A 17365-nucleotide genomic window follows, 5' to 3' on the forward strand; every position below is an offset into this window, starting at 1 on the left:
GGATCGCTGTGGAGGCCTCCTCGCCTCGCGGCGCATGGAGAATTCCCACCCCTTTGCTCCACGCTGGGTGAGAGTGGCTCTCTCGCTGGGCCCCGGCCACAGCCATGTCTGGGCAGGGCCTGGTTCCACCCACCTGGTTTCTGACAGGCTCTTGCTGGTGATGGCGAACTCGCTGCTGTTCCCCACCCTCAGGGTCTCGTTGTCCTTCAGCCACAGGATGGTTGGCGGCGGATAGGCCTCGAGCTGCACCTGGATGGTGTGGCTCTTGTGCACCTCGGCCAGCTCGACGTCGGTCAGGCCGGTGTGGAACCTCACAAAGCCGCGCTCTGCAGGCGGTTCACAGGGGAGCGGGGTCAGCAGCCCCGCCCTGGGGCCTGCCCCCAGGAGAGGAGAAGGCCCGGCGGAGAGGGAGAGGGGAGACACCAAGCCTGTGCGGCCCGGGCACAGGCAGGTGGCAGGGCTAGCAGGTGCCCAGAGCTCGCTGGCCCCGCGCGGGTGGCAACGCACCGATCACGCGGATCTCAATGTCCTTCCTGTCCTTATTCTGGTGGGAGACCTCGGAGACGTGGCAGCTGTAGGTGCCAGCGTCCTCCAGCTCTGCGTCCTGGATGGTGACGATGGAGCGGATTTCATAGCTGGATCCGGGCAAGAAGTCTGTCACCGGCTCCACAGCCTTACCCGCCTGCGCCGGGGAGAGAGGAGATCCCCCCCCCCCCGTGAGATCAGAACTCGACAGCAAGGAGCCCGCCAGGCCAGGGGAGCGCTGCAATCCGGACTCCATGTGTGCTCGGCTCGGAACACACTGCGGGGTCAGCCATGAACAGGGCTGGCCTTGTGCTTGGGCCCCCGGGGCAGGAGCGACGGATGACGCTCCCTTCCGAGTCCCCCGGCCCTGCTCCCGAGGCGCTGACAGGCATCACAAGTGGCAGGGGGTGTGGCAAGGGGAGAGCGGCTCTCCCACCTCGCCCGGGCTCTCCCCGCCTGCCTCAGTCAATTTGAACCGAGCCTGCATTGCCTCCACAGACACGACAGGCCCAGTCGGCTTGGGGAGGGAGCACGGACCAGCAGACTTAGGCCCCACGGAGGAAGAATGGCCCAGTGGTTTAGGGCACCAGCCTTGGACTAGGGAGACCTGGGATCACCCCCCGCTTTGCCACGTAGGTGACCTTGCATGGGCCACGTAGTCGCTCTGTGCCTCGGTTTCCCATCTGTCAACAGGGATCACGGCTCTTCCCTCCCTCCCAGAAGCGTTAATGATTGTGAGGTGTTTGGACAGGTTGGGGGAGCAGGTGCCTGGCTGTGACCTGCCAGCTTCAATCCGCCTTCCAGGCCACCAGAGCTGTGAGCGGCCTGCCCAAGGTCACAATCCCAGGACTCCCAGCTGCTGTGCAGGAGCCTGTGGGCCATCGTCTCCCCGTTGGGGTCGGGGGTGGACGTGGGACGGCCTCGCCCGGCAGCAGTGCAGACCCTGAGAGCTGCTGTCTTGGCCAACGCACCCAAGGGCCTTGCCAAGCTGAGACCTGCAGCAGCCTCCCAGCCTGTGCCAGGAAGACACCGAAGGGGCCACGGAACAGGCTGTGAGTGGCAGGGAGCCAGATGCCACCTCGGCACTGCGGGGGGTGCCAAGTCTGGGGGCTCCTGCCATGAAGGAGGCAGCCCAGCCTGACACTGCTACGTGGCCCTGGCACAGCGGGCAAAGGGAGGAGCTGCCAGGCCGGTTACACTCACCTCCTTGCGAGGGTAAGACCAGCTGAAGTCGACCACTTCGTTGTCGCTCACGGTGCACATCACTGTGATGTTCTCGCCTCGCTTCACCATGGTCTGCACTGCCCCGATGGAAACGTTCAGGGAGGAGACTGGAGAGGAGGGAGGGGGACAGCCAGGGGTGAATCAAAGCTGGGACCCCGGCCTACCCCACCGACACGATCGTCTCATTGCTTCCCGCTACTGCCCTGCCTGCGTCTCGTCTTTCAACGAGCCTGGAAGCTCTCTGGGGCAGAGGTGGCCTCTGTTCTCTCTGGCCACGCAGCGCCTCGCGGTACAGGGCGCTGGCCACTACACACACATGCCCAGGGATTATGATCTCAGCTGAGTCCAATGACAAAATGTCCCATGCTCCGACCAGCGCCCTGGCGTGGGGCAGCAATGTGATCTTAATGTGCTCCTGGGGAACCCAGGGAATTCTGCAGGAGGGACTCCAGCGGGGCTCGGACCTGCTCCGCCTCGTGCCCACTTCACGGCCCTGTGAGCATGTCCCCTTCCCCAGGAGCGGGAGCTGCAGGCTGAGCAGGGAAGGCGTGCGCGGGCCCAATGCCCATCGTTGGAGCTTGTCACTGGGAGCAGCTCTGGACAGGGAGAACCGGGCTGGGGAGAGGGGTTTGGTCCTGAGAGGAGAGTCTGGAAACTGAGGCTATGGCTATACTGCCATTTTTTTTCCGAAGAAGTTATGCAAATCGTGCTCGCATTTGCATATCTTCTTCTGATTCTCTTGGCAGAAGAGGTTTTGCTGCTATTTAGCTCCATGTAGACGGGGGCCGAATGTTGGAAAAAAATCACTCTTTCCGCAAGACCCTTTATTCCTCGTAAATCGAGGTTTACAGAGTCTTGTGAAAGAGGGTTTTCATCCAACATTTGGCCTCGTCTACAGGGGGCCGAATAGCAGCAAAACCTCTTCCGCAAAAAGAACTGGAAGAAGATATGCAAATGCGAGCACGATTTGCATATCTTCTTCTGAAAAAACCCGGCAGTGTAGCCGTAGCCTCAGTGAGCCCACAGGCCTAGATTCTGCTTTGATTTACCAGGGAGCAAGCTCCTTTTGGTGAGGCCAGTGGAGAGGTGGGTTCCCTCTAACCTGCACGGCAGCACGGCCCCAGGGGCTCAGGGCTCCAGATGGAGCTGCCTGGCAGGGGGAGGGGCGCTTTTCCATCAGCGCCAGCAGCAGCTCAGAGCAGCGAGTTTCTCCAGTCGGTAGGGACATGTCCCCTCCCTACGGGCCGGGACAGACTCGCTGCTCTGTCCCCAGCAGGGAGCTGCTGCTGTCGCTGAGGGAGACGTGCCCCTCCCCTAAATAGGCAGCTCCGTGTGGTAGCCCTGAGCCCCTTGGTGGGGCTCATTCACGGAGCTCCTTACGCGGCTGCGGGGCCCACGCAGCTTAGAGGGAACCTTGGTAAACGATGGCAAATCGTAGCCCAGAGAGAGCAGTGCCCGAATCCTGCCACCTGCCTCTAGCTGCAGTGCTGTGAGCCAACCAAGGTGCAGCACCAGCCTCTCCCAGGCAAGAGCCGGAGGCTTTCAGCCCTTAGATGAGGCAGGGAGTCCATATTTAACCCGGAGGGGGGCTGCAGCTGCCCTTAGACCAGCGACGGCAACCTAGGCTAGTGAGTGGGCTGCATGAGGGGCCCTCCTCCATCTCAGTGGGCCGTAAGATTGCCGGAACCAAGACAGTCTCTCGGGACAGGGCAGTGTTGCTCACTGTGCTTGCATGCCTAGAACTTGCGGGGTGTGGGGATTGAACGGGAGCAGCACTTTGATTGGGTGCAGAGACAGCGCACGGCTCTCACAGTCAGTGTGCAATCAGCACGCACTTCACTTCACGTGCCCTTGCACTATGTGTGTGCAGGGGCGGCCCGTGGACCTAGGCAAACTAGGCAGTTGCCTAGGGTGCTGCGGGTCCGGGTGCCTGATGATGACGTCACGGCCATTGACAGCCGTGCAGGCGGGGGTGCCGATCGCGCCTTCCACCCAGAGCGCCAGCTGCCGCAGCCGGCCTCAGGCCGCTCCTGTGTGTGTGTCACTTTAATCACACTGGTAGGAAAAAAACGACACGGATGGAAACCAGCAGAATCTGGCACATTTGTGCATCGGCAACAGTAAACAAAGTATCTCATGGGCCACACATAGAATCCCAATGAGCTGTGGGGGGCCTGCAGACCACAGCTTGCCTACCACGGCTTTACACAGACCAGCCTTGACCCCTCTGAGCCACCCCCCCCCCCAGGCAGGCCTACGAAGCGGCTCACCCTGGATTCTGTAGACATAATACGGGTCGGAGTGCACCTCCCGCTCGCCCAGCGTCACGCTGCAGATGTAGGTCTTGTCCTCGAAGAACCCCTTGAAACCTTGCTGCCTGTCATAGTCTGCGGGAATCGGGATCTTGACCTTCTTCTCATAGAGAGTCACCGTGGCCTGAGGGTCGGTCACGCGGCACGGGATGGTGGCCTCGCTGGAGCCGATGATGAAGATGAAGGAGTCCTCGGGGCCGGGGGGGAGGAAGACCAAGGAGGGGTCTGCAGAAGGGAAAGGAGGAAGGCAATCCGGTTATGAGAGCCAGTGCTTTTTTTGTGACGGCACTGCCCAGAGCTTACCTGGAACGAACGGAGCACACCGGCACCTCTGTACGCAAATGTCTGACAGTCAGCTGGGCCACGTGTCTTAAAGGGACTGAATATCTTAAAAGGGCAATGCCAGTCCCACTCTGGCTTTTTAAAAGGGCAATGCCAGCCCCACTCCAGCTTTTTTTTTTTTTGCTCAACAACTTTCCGCTGGAGTAATGGCACTTTTTTTTTTTTTTAACTAAAAAAGCACTGACGAGAGCGACAGAAGAGCTGGCTTTGCGGCCCTGATTGTGACTGCCCACTTGCCGAGGGATGGGATCGCACTTCTACTTGCAGACGGACATGCTGAACGCCAGGGGCATTCCCTCCAGCACTCCCAGAGCTGCTGGGGTTATCGCTAGGCACATGGGCCATTGGAGCTGTGTGCTTTGTTCTCCACCTGGTGCATTTCACTCACTTTTTCTTTCCAATGAGCTCCCCCACCCTCACCCTTCACCTGCGGGAGTCTTAGTTCTAATAATCTGCACCCTGCCTCTGGGGAGGGGGCTTCAGAGGTGACTCTAGCCTCCCACCAGTGCAGACAGGTGACTCTAGCCTCCCACGTGTCAGTCATTATCTTACGTCCTGTCATCCCCCAGCCCCGACTGCGAGAGCAGACGAACCTATCGTCAGTGTGAGGCGCAATCTAAAATTCAGCCCCACCTTTCCACGGGCCTCCATCTCCTCCCCCCCCCCCCCGCAGAGATGCACCCAGAGAGGAGACGGGGGTGCTCTGTCCCCTACCTGGCACAAAGACATAGACGGCCTTCCTCTCCATGGGCTTCTGGGAGTGGTTGTAGCTGCAGGCGTACTCCCCCGTGTCAAGGCCCGTCACGTCCCAGAGCGTGAGCGTGCTGGTGAAGGTGCCGTCCCGCTGCTCGGGCGAGGCGGCGATGGGCTGCATGTCTCGTTCCCAGATCACCTCGGCCTCCCCCGAGCACGTCAGTGAAAAGTTGCTTGAGAGAGGGAGGACGACTTCGGGGTCGCTGGGCGAAATGCGCAGCGTGGTGCCTGTGGAGGCCGTGGCGGGCAAACCTAGGAGAGCGTACGGACTCAATCAGAGGGCGGCAGCGGAGCCAGTGAGCTCAGAGGGAGCTGGCGCAGGGCCTACAGCAGGACCATTTGATTTGTAACGGTTGTCACGTTACTGGATTTTAAGGGGAGCAGCCAGATCACTGCTGCACCCATGGGGGGGTGTTTGCCCCAAAGTGTATACAAAGGGGGCCATGTGAGGTGGCACATGAAAGCTTGTGTTCTACTGATTCTGTATATGTGATTCATGTACTTGTGTGATATCTGTATGTGGAGTTTAAACGTTCTCTGCAGGGATGCTGGAAAATTCTCTGTCGGAGGCAGAGCAATAGGCAAAGAACGTTCAGCCGGTGACTGTGCTAATTAGCTCGGCTCCAGGGACAATGAATCGCTAGGTGCCATACACACCTCAGGAATGTGACTGACAACTGCAAACCAGCCAGGGCTGAAGGGCTGCCAGCATGGGACACAGGGATAGGTCGTTGGACCATGTGACCTTCTCTGGCCAGGAAGATGCCAGGGGAGGTACGTAAGTGCCATGTGGCACCCTCCATCTGGTCTTCAGTTTAGCTCCTGATCCCAGATGCAGCCTTGCAGGGAACAACAAGCCGGAAAGAATTGTGGACCCATCCTGACATAGGATGTATGCCAGAGACTTTTAAGATAGCAGTTTATAACATCTCTGCTAAGAGCCTGTATGGAGAACTGGATGATTCGATGCACGTAATGTATTTTCTTTAACAACCTCACTCTCATGCTTTTCTTTCTTTTATTAATAAACCTTTAGATTGTAAATTCTAAAGGATTGTCTTAGCGTGGTCTTGTGGGTAAGATCCAGAGTGTAAACTGACCTGGGAACTGTGGCTGGTTTCTTGGGACCGGAAAAACCCATTTGGGGTAGGTGAGATTGGGTTCTAAAACCCCTCGCCTGTGTGTTAGGCCTGAAGCTGATTGGGGCACAGGAAGAGCTGGAGTGTCTGAGGGGTTTTGCTCTGGAGGCTTCAGGCTGGCCAGATTGGCAGCTGAAGCGCTTGGTGTGATGGGTTTGTGGCCAATTTGGGAAGGTCCCCAGTCTGAGGGTTGTAAGGAGACCTGAGTTTGAGCAATTCGCCCTGAGCAGATGCCCTCAGCCGAGCCCAGACCCAGCCTGGTCCGTCACAACGGTAAGTAACCTGTTGTGACATTCAGGAATGAAACCACCACTCCAGTATGCGTGCAAGCCACACAGCAGCATGGGAACTCCCGCTGTCGCCTGCACAGCCACTGGTAATGAGCGCACCCACCTGCTGCTGCCCCCCTCCCGGGGGTTTGGGAGCTGGCAAGAATATGTAGACAAACAACCCCCATTCATCGGAGTGAGAAGGCAGGTCAAAATCCTTCTGCTGCCTTTGGAAACCACAAGTTCTGAATGGATCCTCCAGACCCACCATCTCTGCCATCCGCATTAAGCAGAGCATCAGAATTAACGCTTTCCCCGTTACACTCGTTAATGCATTCAGCCTCAGAACAATGCTGGGGTAAGTAAGTGGTTTTGCCCCTATTTACAGGTGGGAAAATGGAGCCCCCGCAGCATGGTTAAGAGACACAGGCAAGGTCACCTCACGAGTCTGTGGTTAATTTGGGATTAGAACCCAGATCCTCCTGACTTCCGACACTGTGCTATAACCTAAAGGACCACCTCCCACACGTAACAGGCAACGGTGCACACTGCTCACGTTGCATGTGCAAATTTGGGGTGCAACGGTACAGCCAGTGAGCATGCAAACAGTCCAGGTGTGAGTCAGCTGCCAGCCTTTGAAAACGTGGATGCACTAAGGCAAATTCAGCATCTTACGCCATGATGCCAACACCTGCCATTGGGACCTCGGAGGGGGCTCTTTTGGGGTGGACAGAGCTCTGAGAAGCTGCCCAGGAGGCAGCCCAAGGGTCCATCATGGATGGTCATGCTTCCCAGCAGCCCCCTTGCTCCGGTTCATTTAGACCGAAAACCCTGAGTCCAAATGTCGATGTCACAGAAGTGACACCAGCTCAATTTTGCCGCACTCCCTTGTCACCGGAGGGCTCCAATGCATCTCCTGAAGGCCCAGAAGGGTCAGGCATTAGCTGTGACAGGTGGTCTGCTAGGGAGCTCCCTCCCACTTGGCTCTGGTCCCACGGAGCCACGTGGCGAGAGACATGGATGAGACCGGACCACTTTTTTGGTCTGTTTGTTTTAAAGAGGAGCAAAAATAAACGTTCCAGGAAATCCCTTGGAAGCGATACAGGAGGCAACATCTTCCTGAATTGCTTCCTGTGTCGCTTCCTGACACTTCCCTTGCCGCCGGCTTCCTAGCTGCGCTCTTGGCTCCGACTCGCCCGCACACACGTGTGCCTGGCTGACGAAGCAGCCTGGAATTGCAGGGCACATGCAGGAGTCAATTCAGCCCCCACCTCTGGATGCCTAAAGCATTGTGTGGGGTGTGGCGGAGGAGAGGGCCCAGGCGAGGCTACAAGTACCTCACCTGCCCAGAGCAGGGGAGAGAGAGAGCACTTTAAACAGGGATGCGGGCGTGGCTGTCGGGTCTGCCTGTGGAGGGGTGGGGTGGATGTCTGTGCATTGGAAGGGGATGCACAACTACGTGTGTGTTCGTGTTCGTGTTCATCCCAGCCCCATTGTCCCGCTGGTTCTGTCCCCGTGGCAGGAAGCATCCTTAGGGAATCCACACGTGTCAGCAGAGCCACCCCGCCCACAGGATGAATCAGGGGGCCGCCTCAGGCCCTGTGCTTTTGGGGGCCCTGCAGCAGCCACCCCAACAGTCCTATGGACGGGAGGGACCCGGGGAATTACGGGGGCCTGGTGCGGGGCGACAGAAGGGGTCGCACCCCCACTCACTCTGTGGGCGGTGAGAGCCGCTTGGCGTCTCCGTGGCAGGGGGAAGTGGAACGTCTTGGACCCAGGACACTCTGCTTCCTGGCACGGCGGAGAAGCAGGGAACGGGCAGGCAGGGAGAGGACACCGTGGTGGGGTGGAGCTGGCTGCTGGGCCATTCTGGCTCCTGCCGCCTGCATGATGAGTGTGGGCCGGGGGGGTGGGGGGGTGGTGGCTATTGCTGCTACTGCCGCGCCAGGCTCCCTGTGAGCCTTCAGGCCGTGTTGCTCGGGGAACGGGGTGAGGGAGCAGAGCGGGGGTAGAGCAGGGGCAGGGCTTGGGGAAAGGGGTGGAGCAGGGATGGGGAGCCCTGCGGGGGAGGGCGATCGCCCCAGGCTCCACGGCCCCCTTAGCATGGCCCTGCATGCCAGCAAAGAGCCACACCCAATCGCACGCTCACCTGCGAGGACGAGGAGGAGCATCTTCAGGGATGGAGGCAGCATGGCGGGGGTTCCACTGCACTGCAGGCCACGTCCTGTCCAAACAGCCCAGAATTAGCACAGTGATGCCGAGACCAGAAAGGACTCCTAGGTCTGCCCCCCATCTCCCTAGCTGTATGGTTACCCACCCCCTCCCAGCCCCCAGACCACCCCTGTGCAGCCCCAGTGTGTCGGGCGGGAGCAGGACCCTTTCAGTTCACATTTCAACAGCCCTTGTGCCAGTTTGAGGCTGATGAAGATCCCGGCTTGTGGGGTTTACTCCCCTTCTCAAACCTCCTGCCTTCCCCCCTGCCCAGAGCCAAACCCCTCTGCCCCTTAGCCCCCTCTTGAGAACTATCTGGCTGCAGGTGACAGACAAATGGAGCTGTCTTGTTATTCCTGCGTTCCTGTGGCTGCTGGATCCTAATCACGGGGCGGTCTAGGTGAGCCTTCCAAAGAACACAGCGAAACCACCCAACTCCTCAGGAGAAAACTGGAGCGGGGCTGTGCCAAGGCATCCCTCGCCAGCTGTCACCATGCCAGGGGCCTCATGCTTCCTTCCAACCTTCTGCTCATCTCAGGCCATGGTCCAGTGTGACCCTCTCTGTGTCTCTCTTAGCAGGCCTGCCTGGTTTCCCTCATTCCGGAGTCACTTAGGCTATGTCTACACTGTGTTTTTTTTGCGGAAGAGGCTATGCAAATGGCGCACTCATTTGCATATCATCTGCCGATTCTTTTTGTGGAAGAGGTTTTTGGCACTAAAAAGCCCCATGTAGATGGGGCCATTTGGCAGAAAAAAACCCTTTCTCGCAAGATCCCTCATGCCTCAAAAATCGAGGTTTACAGGATCTTGCGAAAAAGGGTTTTTTTCCCCCAACAAATGGTCCCACCTACACGGGGCTTCCGCAAAAAGAATTGGAAGAAGATATGCAAATGAGCATGCCATTTGCATATCCTCTTCTGCAAAAAAACCGCAGTGTAGACATAGCCTTATAGGTGGATGCTACAGCATCTCTTGGGACCAGGGATTTTGCTGAGTGTTCCAGTGAAATGAGTCACAACCTGCTGATTGGTTTGTTTTTTGTTTGGGGGATTTTTTTAAAAAGTCTCCCTCTTTTGAACTGTACCAGCTGCAGAACCCTGCTCTTTCCTCCTTCTTTCCTTACTCTCTTCTCCCCTTGGCTCGTGCCTTGTGGAGAAAGGTGGGCAGGCCTTAGGGAACCGCAAGGAAGACAGTTGCCTTTGGCCCCACGCCTTCAGGGCCTCACACTGCTTGGCGCCCAACTGACCACCCACTGCCCTGGCTGGGAGCCACCCAGCTGCATGGCGCAGCCAGCTGCCTTGGGCCTGGCCTGAAGATGGGCCCATGGGTTCTTTTTCTATGGAATAATCCAATGTCTTGTTGCGAAACTAATACATTTTGGGTGTTTGGGGTTCTCTTGCAAAATATCGAGTGTTTCTCAGGAAAGCAGACCCTTACCACACACATTTTGTTTGAGTCAGAAACCTGATTTTACCGCACACACAAAAAGTTGTTATGGAAAATTTTCTACAAGGCTTAGCCCTTGGCTCACGCATCCTTGTGCAGAATAAGTGATGGGACATTCAAGATCGGGTGATTTCCATGTGCTGAGGCTTCCCCACTCCCCTCAGCACAACCAACTGCCCCTGCTAGCCTTCTATCGTCTCCAGAGACACATGCAGGAGAGACAGACACTGTCAGTCCAAACTACCCCGCAGTCTCACCAAACCCTTTCTCCAGCCCTCAGATACAGTACGAGGTTCCCCATTAAAAACCCTGGTGGGAATAGGGTTACCAGGTAGACCCCCCCAAAAAAAACCAGACACACTTGATCGTGGGCGGGGAGAGGGGGAGGAACCGGCCGGGAGGGGGCGGGGCTGGCCAGGAGGAAGGGGGGGCGGGAAGCAGAGCTGGGGAGGGCTCAGGGGCAACGGGGCTGGCCAGGAAGAAGGGGGGGGCAGACAAGGGGGAGCGGGAAGCAGAGCTGGCAGGGGCAGGGGTGCAGCGGCGCTGTCCGGGGGAGATCAGGAAGAGGAACCAGCCGGCAGGAAGCAGAGCTGGGGGGTGGTGCAGGGGAGCTGACCGGGAATTTTTTTTACCGGACAAAGAGCGCAAATACTGGACTGCTTGGTACAATGCCGGACACCTGGCAACCCTAGGTGGGAAAATAGTCCACAACTCCCTGGGATGGGGGGAAGCCTACGGAGACCATCTCACGCTGCCTAACCACTGAATCCCAAATGGACGGTAACACAGAACCGACACAGAGCACAGGACCCCACTCCCAACGGCAAGCCACCTCCTAGGCGCAGCTACCGGAGGGATTACAGGAGGCGGGGCCTGAACGTCACGGCCATGCCTGATCATTGTGATGGGCTGACCCGCCCCCTTGCAACGATATTATTCCTCCACCTCCCAAAGTACTGGGGAACAGGCCCGTCAACAGGGGTGGGGAGGCAAAGGGGGCAGCTGCCCCGAGGCCCACCTATTTAAAAGGGCCCAGGCTCCTGGCTGCTGCTAGCATGGCAACATCAGTAGCTAAAGCCCTGGGCCCTTTAAATCACTGCTGGAGCTCTGGGTGGTGCTGAAGGGCTGCGCTGGGGGAGGCTCAATCCAAGCCCCGCCCCTTCCACTTGAGGCTCCGCCCCTTCTGAAGGCTCAGAGCCGCCCCTCCCACACCTTGCCCTGGGCCTGGTGAAGTCTGTCGGCTGCCCCTGCCGGGGAATGTTGGATCTGGAGCCAATGAAGAGACAAATGCAAAGGCAGCGATATGCTTGTGATGTCACTAACGAGGTGACCTGATCAGGAGTCTCCCTGGCATGCCAGTATCTAAAGAAATCCCGACGGGCTTTAGCTACGGCCTGTCCCTGTAGCTGTGCCTCTGTCTGCTTGGCGTGAGAGCGAAATGGGTTTTACATGACGTGCAGTCATCAGATGTTTTTGTTATTCTCTCGCTTTGGCTTGAAAAGAGCTGTGTTACCAGCAAACCCTGCCAGGTCACTGAGTTCTTCAGCAACGTCCCCGCCGCTCTGTTTTTCCTTCGTTTCTGCTGTCTCCGAGACATATTTCCCAGAGAGCGTCAGAGCTCTTAGGGCACGTCTAAAACCGGCAGCTGGCCCGAGCCAGCCAGCCCGGGCTCACGGACCTCAGGTTGTGGGGCTGTTTCATAGACCTCCAAGCTCGGGCTGAGGCCAGGCTCTAGGACCCTGCGGGGTGAACATAAGAGCAGCCAGACTGGGTCAGACCAAAGGTCCATCTAGCCCAGTGTCCTGTCTGCCGACAGTGGCCAATGCCAGATGCCCCAGAGTGAACAGAACTGGGAATCATCAAGTGATCTATCCCGTCACTCATTCCCAGCCGCAGACAAACAGGCTACGGATGCCATTCCTGCCCATCCTGGCTAATAGCCATTGATGGACCTAACCTCCATGAACGCCTCTAGTTCTTTTTTGCCCAGAGCTCTCTGGCCTGAAATCTACACAGTAATGAAACAGCCCCATTTCCCAAGCCTCGAGAAGCCCAGTGGCCTGGCAGCCTTTACTGAGTAGACTCACCTCTATGGATACGAGGAGCGAGATGTTGCTTAGGCTGCAAATTTAGATATCAGCTCCATTTAAATCCTCTGAGAAACTAATCCTAATCCTGCAGCGGAGGGATAGAGGGAATATAGAGATCACTAGCTAGCTGCCTGTATATTTCATAACTGAGCAGTAAAAGGCAAAATCAAAAACCCATTGGTTATGTTCCACAATCCACTTCAAACAAGGGGTATAATTCATAGATTTTCAGGCCAGGAGGGACCATTATGATCACCTGGTCTGACCTCCTGTGTTACACGGATCACAGTCTATGCACTGAGCCCATAACTTCTGTTTGAGCTAAGGCGGCTCTTTTAAAAGAACATCTAGTCTTGATTTAAAGATGTCCGAAAGATCTATTGTCCTGCTCCGGGGCCCGATCCCCATCACTAACGCTGAGTTGTACTTTACTCCATGAGTTCTCCCTTTGATTACAATGGGATCACTTGTGCCATAAGATACTACAGGATGAACCTTTTTCGTCCAGCACCCTCGGGACCTGACCGGTGCCGAACCAGAGAATTTTCCAGACCATGGGAGGTGAATAGTGTCCAGCAGCATTACCAACACTCCCACTGCTTACTGGGCACTTTGAAGACATTTAGGAGTAAATTAGAGCTAAATAATGGATGGCGGGAAACTTGGCCACACCCATGATAAGTGGACATCTGGCTAACTAACATCATGCCAGATCACAGATGTTGTCAGGCCAGAGTGCTGGACTAGAGAGGTTCAACTTGCTACTTGAGGTGGAATCATAGATGCATAGAGTTGGCGGGACCTTGTGAGGTCATCTAGTCCACCCCTCCCTCCCCAGTACTGAGGCAGGAGCAAGTAACCCTAGAGCATTCCTGACAGGTTTGTCTAACTTGTTCTGAAAAGCCCCCAATGACCGGGATTCCACAGCCTCGCTAGGGAACTTATTCCAGGTCTTAACTCTCTTTAGAGTTAGGAAGTTTTCCCTAAGATCTATCTGAAATCTCCTTTGCTGCAAATTAAGCTCATTACTTCTTGCCCTATGTTGGGCCTGGAGAATAACTGTCCTCTTTGTAACAGCTCTTACCATATATGAAGACTGTTATCGGGATCCCAAATCCCTCAGCCTTCTTTTCCTCGGAGCTGAACATGCCGGCTGTGTCTACACTGGCCACTTATTCCAGAAAAGCAGCCGCTTTTCCGGAATAACTTGCCAGCTATCTACACTGGCCGCTTGCTTTTCCGGAAAAGCACTGACAATCTAATGTAAAATCGTCATTGTTTTTCCGGAAAAACTATGCTGCTCCCGTTTGGGCAAAAGTCCTTTTCCGGAAAAACTGTTCCGGAAAAGGGCCAGTGTAGACAGCACAGTAGTCTTTTCCCCAAAAAAGCCTCGATCGCGAAAATGACCATCGGGGCTTTTTTCCGGAAAAGCGCGTCTACATTGGCACGGACGCTTTTTCAGAAAAAGTGCTTTTCTGGAAAAGCATCCTGCCAATGTAGATGTGCTTTTTCCATAAATACTTATAACGGAAAACTGTTCCGTTTTAAGCATTTCCGGAAAAAGGTGCCAATGTAGACCCCCTACCCTCCAAAGTGCTCCCAGTGTGGTGCCGTTGCACACACTCCGTTCCACGGCCACCTTCCCCTCTCGCCAGAGCTGCTGCTTGCGAGAGGGTATTTCCATGGGAGATGATTCCCGTACAGCCCTGGAGGGTGGAGACACCTCCCTGGCAGCAGTGGCCTCTCCTTTGTCTATCTGCTCTGGCTGGTGAGAGGTGGATATTGACTCTTCCCATCTTACAGGAAATGCTTAATACCTTCTCCTGTGGCTTCCTGAAACAGCTGGCGCATTTTCCTTGGCCTCCAGGGTGGAAAGCAGAAAGGAGACACTGTTACTGAGGGAGTGTGTTTGTTTTTTATTTACAAGGCGCCTTTCTGGAGAACCAAGTGTCTGTCTGTCTGTCTCTCTCTCACTCTCACACACACACACACACACACACACACACACAATCTCTCTCTCTCTCTCTCCTCTCTCTCTACTACCCAGCCAAAGCCCCCGTGACACATGGATCTCATGAAATGTTGGCAGCTTTGACCTCCTCAAACCTAAGCCAAATAATTAACTCCAGACTTGTGCATTTGGAGATAGGTGTCTCAGGAAGTGGGAGTTGCAGGGGCTAGCGAGGCTGCCAGCTCTGACAGTCAACATGCGACTCTCGCTGTTTTCCTCCTAGTGCATCTCCTGGAAGAAGGTGAGACCCTCGGCTTTCCTCAGAAGACCAACAGGCTTCTAAGTCTCCCGGTTGCAGAGAAAAGTTCGTTCCCTGACCATTCAGTGTCCGGGCGGTTGTAGTACTTGAGTCTAATCTAGGTTATTGGGCTCCATATAGGGGTGGCTGGGGAGAGAGGGTCGGGGGGGGATGCCTAGTGGCTTGTGTTATACAGACTGGTCTGGTGGCCCCTTCTGGCCTTGAATGCTATGATTGTATGTAGGGATGTTAAAACGCGCGTATTTGACTTATCGAGTCATGGATAGAATTTGTATCGACTACTTGATTAGTCAATAGGCAACCCGGCTCAGTTCCAGCTGGCGCCGGGTGCAGGACCAAACCCCGCAGCGGCTCTGCAATTTAAAAGGCAGGAGGAGCCAGGCAGCCTGTCCCCGGGCTCCTCCTGCCTTTTAAATTGCAGAGCCGCAGCAGGGTTTGGTCCTGCACCCGGCACCAGCTGGAACTGAGCCGGGCTGCCTGCCCAGCCGGCAGCAGCCATTGTGCGCTGGGGGTCCCAGCAGGGAGTTAGAACTTCCCGCACACGGGGACTGCTGCCGCAAACAGCCCCTCCACCCCCCCGATAGAGGCAGCAGTGCGGCAGGGAGATGGGCCTCACCGCAGAGACGGTGCAGGGGGGGAAACCAGCTTTTAAGCCGGCTCCCCCCAGCACGAGTTCTTGCTTCCCCCCCTTGCTGCCTCTGTATCAGAGGCAGCAAGGGTGGGGGAATGCAAGAAGTCAACTCGACTACGCAATAAGCATAGGCTTATCAGGTAGTCGACTAGCTGACTACCCCTTTCCATCCCTAATTATATGACAAGGCTGCAGCCATGCCCCGAGAGCGAAGCAAATGCTCAGACCCCAGAAGGCAGCTATAAAGGAACCCCAGACTAGCTCAGACCTGAGGTCCTTCTCGCCCAAGCCAGGCCCAGGCCAGCACCAGATGTTCCAAAGGAAGGTCCAGCCTTCCCCACACGGTAGACAGAAGTGCCTCCTACTAGAGGGTGATCGCCTTAGGCAATGATGCATGAGGTTTCCTATCCCTTCTGCCCTCCTCCAGCTATGGGGCAGCTGGGATCACCCCCTTGCCCCGGCCTGGAGCAGCTGAAGGGCTGGTGTCCATCTCTCTCAGCACCAGGCAGACCACTCTCTACCTAGGGGCTCCCCTCCAGGAGCTTCTCGGGAAATGCCCCTGCCAATGCCCCCTTGAATGAACCTCTGTGGCCTCCCACCCCAAGGCGTGACCCTCCTCACCTACCGGGAGCCGGTGGAATGTGGGAGGGGAGGGATCTGCTGCCTCGGTTCAGGGTTAGGACACGGTTTAGCCTCTCTCCCCATCCCGCTCGACTCTCTGCGAAGTGGGGTGCTGCCTTGTAAACTGGCGGAGAGACGCCAGGCCTGCGTCCCGGCGAGGGTGACCAGGTGCCCAGCTTTCGGCTGGAACACTTGGTTGACAAGGGAGCCAATCGGCACCTGACCGAGCCATTAACAGTCTGGTCAGCGGTGAGTCACGGTGGGCTAGTCCCTGCCTGTGCTGGGCACCGCGCTGAGCCCTGCAAGCGGTCGGCACGGCCAGCTCCTGGGGGGAGGGGCATGCCTGTGGGTGAGCGCAGTGTGCGGCATGCCACAGAGCCCCCTGCCCACCCCCCTCGCTGCCTAGCAGCTGGACCTGCTGGCTGCTTCCGGGGCGCAGTGCCGTGCCCCAGGATAGACGGGCACCAGGCAGGCTGCCATAGAACCGCTGACCAGAAGCCACCCAGGTGACCCTGAGGCCTAAACCCTGCCCCCTCCCCGCACCTCAAACCCCTCATCTCTGGCCCCACACCAAAGCCCACATCCCCAGTCCAGAACCTGCACCCCCTTCTGTACCCCAACCCCAGGCCTGAGCCCCTCCTGCACCACACGCCCCTGCCTCAACCTGGAGCACCCTGCTGTATTCCAGATCCCTCAGCCCCACCCTCCCCAGCCTGAAGCCCCTTTCTGCACCCCAAATCCCTCAACCTATCCCCACTCCAGAGTCCGGTCAGGTCCCTCACCCCCTCCTGCACTCCAACTACCTGCGCCAGCCCAGAGTTTTCTGCTGCACCAGAGCCCCCATCTGGAGCCAACCCCCCTTTTAGAACCCTCACCCCATCCCCTTGCCCCAGCCCAGCGAAAATGAGGGCGGGGGAGAGCGAGTCACAGAGGGAGGGGGAATGCAGTGAGTGGGGGGGAGGGGCCTCGGGGAAAGGGGCGGGGCTAAGATGTTCAGTTTTGTGCCAAAAGAGAGCTGGCAATCGCATTCCCTGTGCCTTTACAGCGGGTAGCCTTCCTCCCCTCTCTCAGCACACGGCGACAGTGTGGGATTCAAACCAGCGAGCCTGGAGTTCTCGAAACGCTGGTAGAGCCCCCCCACAGGAGAGAGACGTGGTTCTGGCCATGCCAGAGCTGCCTGGCCTGCCTGCCCCAAAGGGCTCTGCAAAGGGAAATTGTTAGCAGCCTGTCAAGGGACATTTTCTGAGCTGGGCTGTTTATTATTCTAAAAGAGGAATTTGGCTGGGAGAGGAGACCGGAGGTCATTTGGCTCTGGGAGGCAGCCCAGGCTGGACTGGAAACGCAGGCCTGTTGCTCACTGAAAGGCACATTGTCAGCTGCTGCTGCACAGGGCTGGCGCCTACAGGCGGCCGTGACAGCAGGAGCTTTCCTCGGGCTGTAGCACTAAGCGGCTGTAGCTCCGGCCTAGTCAGTGGGGTTGCACACCTGTGAGCCAGTGCTGAACGTGTCTCCGCTCTCCAGATCTGCTGCTT

The 17365-nt window shown here is 57.0% G+C and overlaps 1 protein-coding gene across 3 annotated transcripts in view; it reads right to left on the reverse strand.

The window, feature by feature from the left end:
• Positions 1 to 17365, reverse strand: part of PDGFRB (platelet derived growth factor receptor beta) — a 75339-nt gene that overhangs the window by 36031 nt on the left and 21943 nt on the right. For 2 of the 3 annotated variants that reach the window (XM_075900541.1, XM_075900540.1), the window contains exons 2-8: positions 14035 to 14172; positions 8714 to 8788; positions 5118 to 5408; positions 4020 to 4286; positions 1729 to 1856; positions 508 to 682; positions 134 to 326 (exon numbers count right to left, since the gene is read on the reverse strand). In XM_075900541.1, the coding sequence (XP_075756656.1) occupies positions 134 to 326; positions 508 to 682; positions 1729 to 1856; positions 4020 to 4286; positions 5118 to 5408; positions 8714 to 8788; positions 14035 to 14107 (1202 nt within the window). In that variant the 5' untranslated portion in view covers positions 14108 to 14172. The remainder of the gene's footprint in view (positions 1 to 133; positions 327 to 507; positions 683 to 1728; positions 1857 to 4019; positions 4287 to 5117; positions 5409 to 8713; positions 8789 to 14034; positions 14173 to 17365) is intronic. The other variant, XM_075900542.1, reaches the window with a different exon arrangement.

Source organism: Pelodiscus sinensis, chromosome 17, assembly GCF_049634645.1.
Source record: "Pelodiscus sinensis isolate JC-2024 chromosome 17, ASM4963464v1, whole genome shotgun sequence".
NCBI lineage: Eukaryota > Metazoa > Chordata > Testudines > Trionychidae > Pelodiscus > Pelodiscus sinensis.